The sequence below is a fragment of the Priapulus caudatus genome, unplaced genomic scaffold (assembly GCF_000485595.1).
Source record: "Priapulus caudatus unplaced genomic scaffold, Priapulus_caudatus-5.0.1 Scaffold482, whole genome shotgun sequence".
Classification (NCBI taxonomy): domain Eukaryota; kingdom Metazoa; phylum Priapulida; class Priapulimorpha; order Priapulimorphida; family Priapulidae; genus Priapulus; species Priapulus caudatus.
In genome coordinates, this window is record NW_014577543.1 from 190651 (window position 1) to 196379 (window position 5729).

General features: G+C 44.5%; 1 protein-coding gene across 1 annotated transcript in view; it reads left to right on the top strand.

The window, feature by feature from the left end:
• The window catches only part of LOC106810878 (tyrosine-protein phosphatase non-receptor type 23-like), a gene marked incomplete in the record, with an annotated part of 17831 nt that overhangs the window by 1797 nt on the left and 10305 nt on the right, over nucleotides 1-5729 (top strand). The window contains 5 exon segments of the mRNA XM_014814346.1: nucleotides 722-845; nucleotides 2252-2792; nucleotides 3237-3330; nucleotides 4210-4306; nucleotides 4935-4948. Coding sequence (XP_014669832.1) covers nucleotides 722-845; nucleotides 2252-2792; nucleotides 3237-3330; nucleotides 4210-4306; nucleotides 4935-4948 — 870 coding nt within the window.

The window sequence follows — 5729 nt, forward strand, 5'->3', positions numbered from 1 at the left end:
CAGAGAGGCAGAGAGACAGAGAGACAGAGAGACAGAGAGACAGAGAGACAGAGAGACAGAGAGACAGAGAGACAGAGAGACAGAGAGACAGAGACAGAGACGAGAGACGAGAGAAGAGAGAGAGAGAGAGCCATTTTATACCCCCCTTTTTCTGTGACCTCCGTAGCACACAGCTGGACTTCCCCATCTCACTTATACAAGTGACTCGTAGTCATCAGCTAGTTGTATCACTCGTGAAGACTGTTCTCAAATGAGGAAAAGTCCGAAGTCCGATATAAGCTATCTATCTCGGCTGCTTTGCGTTGAGACTAATAACATTTGAGGTGCACGTCTTTTGTTATTGGCAGATGCCAACCACTACGATTTATCCGTATTTTATACGAATTTCTATTCCTTTTGCACCACTACGACCAGTTTGTATCAAACTACGAATTTCACTGTGATTGAAAAAACAATTTTTTTTGTCATTTTTTGTCAATTTAGTGTTATTATTGACTCTCAGAATGCAGGAAATTGCATCTCAGAATCAAAATTTTTTTCCGGGGGGCATGCCGGACCTCCCTAGCAAACTTGGTTCACTACGTGACCCTCGAACTACTAATTTGATGGTCAGAAACTACAGATTGCTTCAAATATGTGTTGGCATCTCTATGATGTTATCTTCTGATATGCGTGACACTTTTTACACTTCTTATGTGCTGATGTGTCTTCTGATATACAGTATGGAGGTCAAGCCCCTAGCGTGCAGACGTATTCATCCGTACAGCGAGGGAACTACACTAGTCAGTGGCAGCAGCAGTACTATGGCACTCCATCAGCAGTGGTGAACGGACACTCAGGCAAGGGTGAGTCGAGTTTAGCATACGATGGTAACCTAAGAGCCACACGTCGTCAGGAACAAAATTATGACTGTCATCATACTGACTGTCTACCATATACCGTCGCTCATAATCACACGCGTTTTAGCATACGAGGGTAAATCAAGGGGCCCATTGTCAGGAACAAAAATAGTCCTAGCCTTTGTCTTAACATTGAGTTTTTCTTGTCCTGCGGCCTGTCGTCAGAAAGAAAAGTAGTTCTAATATTAGTCTTAACGTTAACTTTTTCTCTTAGACAGTTGACGAAATGTTATTTTGTAAAGGACATTGAGTTTATTGTGAGGAAATTTGCAATGATTTTTCGTTCTCGTAGCTTTACGATGCTTCTGCTAACATTCTTTGAGACAAAGTTAATGTTAAGACTAATGTTTGCGGTTAAATTTGGTTTCTGACGACAGTCCCAAGACTTAAGTGGCCGCCGCTGAAATTCAGTGGTTAGCTTTCATCTAGTTAAATCGGGACTACAGCCGACTGCTTATGCGTGATTGCTCTGTCAGGTTGAATTCCGTTGAATCACCGTTTCCTAGCTGTCCTAACCCGCCACCACCACCTCATGCGTCGAACGGCAATCTTTCGATTATCAGGGTATTACCCTCTATTCTACTTCTATTTATATATGTTTTTCTTGCAGGCCAGTCAAGGGTCGAGCAGGCACACGCGAACATTCGCCGTGTGTGCTAGCCCTCCTCCGCGCCGCCATCTTGTCCGACAACGGCCTGAATTCTTTTATTACCAGGGTCATACGCTCTATTTGTAATTCTATTTCCATTTCTCTTTCTTTCGCAGGGCAGTGTCCTAACCCGCCATTACCTCCGACAATGACATCCTGAATCTTTTGATTAACAGGGTCTTATACTCTTTATTTCTATTTCTATTTCTTTCGCAGGCCAGTCGCCAGTCCCGCAGCGACACGTAAACATTCCCAAAATATCCTAACCCTCCCCCCCCACCACGTCCATCGATGACAGTCTGAATCTTTCAATTGCCCGCGTCATACGCTCTATTTTTACCTCTGCCAGGGGCTTGGCGGAGGTTATGTTTTCACCGGCGTGTGTTTGAGTGTTGGTTTGTGTGTTTGTTGGTTTGTTAACATGCACGTTTCAGTTCACTTCCGCTAGGTGCGCTGGCTGTAGACTTACAAACACGCAACCACAGGCTAAGGGGCAACCACAGTCCTCCCCCACCTGCACGCTCGCACTAATCCAGATCCAATTAATTATTTAATGAATTAATTAATTAATTAATTTTTCCACTTAATTAACTAATTAATTAATAAAAAAATTCACATTGAGAGAATTCAGCTGCCTTGGCGGAGGTCTGTGCTCTCCGAGTGCTCTAGTTATTTATATTTCTCTTTCAATTTTTTTTCGCAGGGCAGTCACCAGTGCCGCAGCTACACGGGAACATTCCTCAGGTCGTCGAACCCGCCTCCATCGAAGACGTCGACGGCCCCAACAATCGTCAGTACGACGCGCGGCCCGCCTGGCAGCTCGGCGGCAGCCCGGTGGTAGGGGGCGCCACCCTGCGCGGCGTCGCCTCCAGCGCCTCGCTCGCCAGCAACATGTCCGACGCCTCGATGGCCGTCAACCTCTCGCACGCGCCAAGCCTCGCCTCGCTCACCTCCGAACTCGCCGAACTCCCGCCGCCAGGGGGCGCCGGCGGCAGCGAGTCGCCGTCACTCGCCGTCGGCGTCCCGTCGTCGACGCCGAGTCTCACGTCGCTGACCTCTGACCTCGCCGAGCTGACGACGGGAGGAGGGTCGCCGCACGGGTCGCCCGCTGGGTCCGGGGGAGGGGCCGCGGCGACGGGGGAGGCGGGGGAGGAGCAGGAGAGGAGGAGGGAGAGGGATCTTCACGAGAGGATGAAGCGACAGCAGAGTAAGGATCCGTATGTCGAGTCGGAGAGCCTGGACAGGTGGGTTTATCTTGGGGATGTAAAGGTCGGGCATGGTAAGGCCAAACAAAAAAATACCTTTGGTTTGGGTCACATGGATTGTGAATATTAGGGTAGGTAATTAGGTATAACATTTTTTTTTGTTTTTTTGCAAAAACATGGGTAGGCAGGAATATTATTTTTTTCTTCTTCACAAGTTAAATATAGGAATATAGGAATATAACTTGAACGAGCGAGTAATCGAAGTGTGGCGCAGCGTGGTTTATCTTTGGGATGTAAAGGTGGGACGTGGTAAGGTAGTAAAGGTGTACACGGTAAGGTAATAGGTGTCACGTATTCTTGGACACCTGGTGTTTTTGGGGGGAGATCTGTAGGGTAGTAGGTGTAATATGTGTATTGGACAGGAGAGTTAGTCGTGTCGTTATTTGAGGCAGTAGTGCATGTGTACCTTCTTCGTGAATTCAGATTCGTGGCGGAAGTGGAGCGATTCGAAAAGACCGTAGAGGGCATGTGCAAACATTCGCTGAGCGGGCCGACGCCCCTGGAGCGCGAGTGGAAGGTACGTGCCATCATCAGAGGTTCTAAAAGACGGGGGGAACGTGGATATTAGATATATAACACTAAATATATATATCTCGGAGCCTATATATAGGTATTCTGATCCACAAAATTAATCTATGATGTGGCGGACAGATATCATGATGCAAAAACCCTAACCCCTAACCCTAACCCTAACCCTAACCCTATCCCTAATCCTAACCCTAACCCTAACCCTAACCCTAACCCTGCCCTAACCCTAATCCTAACACTATCCTAAGAGGGGGGGACGGTGGGGGTACATTCCCACTTTCCCAGCAAAAAAACAACGCCATATCCCAGTTCCCAGTAAAATAAAATCCAATTTTCCAGTTCCAGGAATTATGTAGACATGTTTCAGGAAAGTCAGTAGTTTAGGTTTTCAAACATTACATAAATACTAATATTCTACATCTATTATTTATATGGGGGGTCTACATAAATCTAATTAGCGCAGAATAAAAAAATAAAATAAAAACAAAAAAATAAAAAATATTAGCGCAGAAATTGAATCCGACGAATTGACACATTTTTTCCCAGATCCCAGACAATTTTAGCAGGGTCTTTCCCAGCGTCCCGATGGACTTCTGTTCCCGAATCACGCGAATAATTTATGCTGACATTTCCCAGTTCCCGAGCGTAATATAAATGGCCAATCCCGCGCGTCCGAAAATACCCGTTCCCCCCCCCTCCTACAGACAATGCTTGGCAACAAAGTGCTGCAAAGTCGGCATTTTGGCGCGCATGCGTGAAAACAAACTGGTCAGAACTGCTACTGCTCGACCCAGCATCCGTGTCCGTGAGTGTTGAGCGACACGGTACTCTCACGCTTCATCTTGATGTTCGCTGTTCTTCTTTGCAGGAACTGTCGGACTTCCAGGATAAAGAATCGAGAAAGTTCTTGATGTCGACGGCTAGGTGCTACTTCATGAAGAATCGAGATCCGAACATCATGCCGTGTACGTTCTATTATCACCAACCTACATGCCCCTAAGCATTTGGCTGGCTATCGTTTCTGTCACCGCTTGGAGCGCTGATAATTGATGTCACATGTCCAAATTTGGTACTCTTTACTACACCATATAGTAATGAGGCCGTTGTAAATGGACTTAATTTAAATAAAACATTGCCGGCTCCATCATGACGGGCATTAGCCGTGCTAGGAAAGATAATGGAAGATAAGGGCATAGGCGATGCCCCGCCGAAAGTCACCTATGATAACCGAAACGCCGTTCATTCATAAAGTTATCACGGAAAAACCCGAACTCTCACGAGCAACCTTAGCGGCGAGAAGGTGACTGAATAGCTGAGATTCGAGGCGGCGTTTGGCGCATGGTGGAGGGGAGGTTTAGGAGCCGATATCCCGCCTAGGAGTATCGTATTAACAACGCGTTGGTCTTGTTTTTAGAGAGCAAAGAATTCTGCTTAATGCAATACCATAAAATTATTCTAGACTCGCAGGCAAAGTAGAATGCATTGTTGTCTGTGAAATAGCCGTATTTTCCCTGTTTTTCCGTTGTAACACTAGGTATTATTAGCTCTTGATATTTATTACATATTATTATATATATACATTATTATATATAGACGATCATAACCGGATGATGTGTGCGGACGCAGGAGGACGACTACATCAACGCCTGCACACATCAGCACGTGTATATATATATATATATATATATATATATTACATATTATTATATATATACATTATTATATATAGATGATCATAACCGGGTGGTGCTGCGGGCGCAGGAGGACGACTACATCAACGCCTCACACATCAACACGTGTATATATATTTAAATAATTATATCATATCATATAAATTACATTTAGTTTATTTTATATATATTATTATACTAATAGATGATCATAACCGGGTGATGCTGCGTACGCAGGAGGACGACTACATCAACGCCGTCGCACATCAACGGACGTGTATATATATATTATATATATTATATATATATATATTACAATATTATATATATATACATTATTATATATAGATGATCATAACGGGTGATGCTGCGGGCGCAGACGAGGAGACTACATCAATCGCCTGCGCACATCATCAACACGTCGTATATAATATATTATATATATATATATTATTATTATTATTATATATAGTACATTATATAAGAGATGATCATATACGAGGGTGATCGCTTGCGGAGCAGGAGCGACGACTACGATCAACGGACCCCGCGCACAGTCCGGCACATCAACACGTGTAAGTAGCTGATATATATATGTTACATATTATTACATATTATTAATATATATACATTATTATATATTAGATCGATCATTAACTGGGTGATGCTTCGCGGACTGCAGGAGGACGACTACATGCAACGCAGTCACAATCAACGA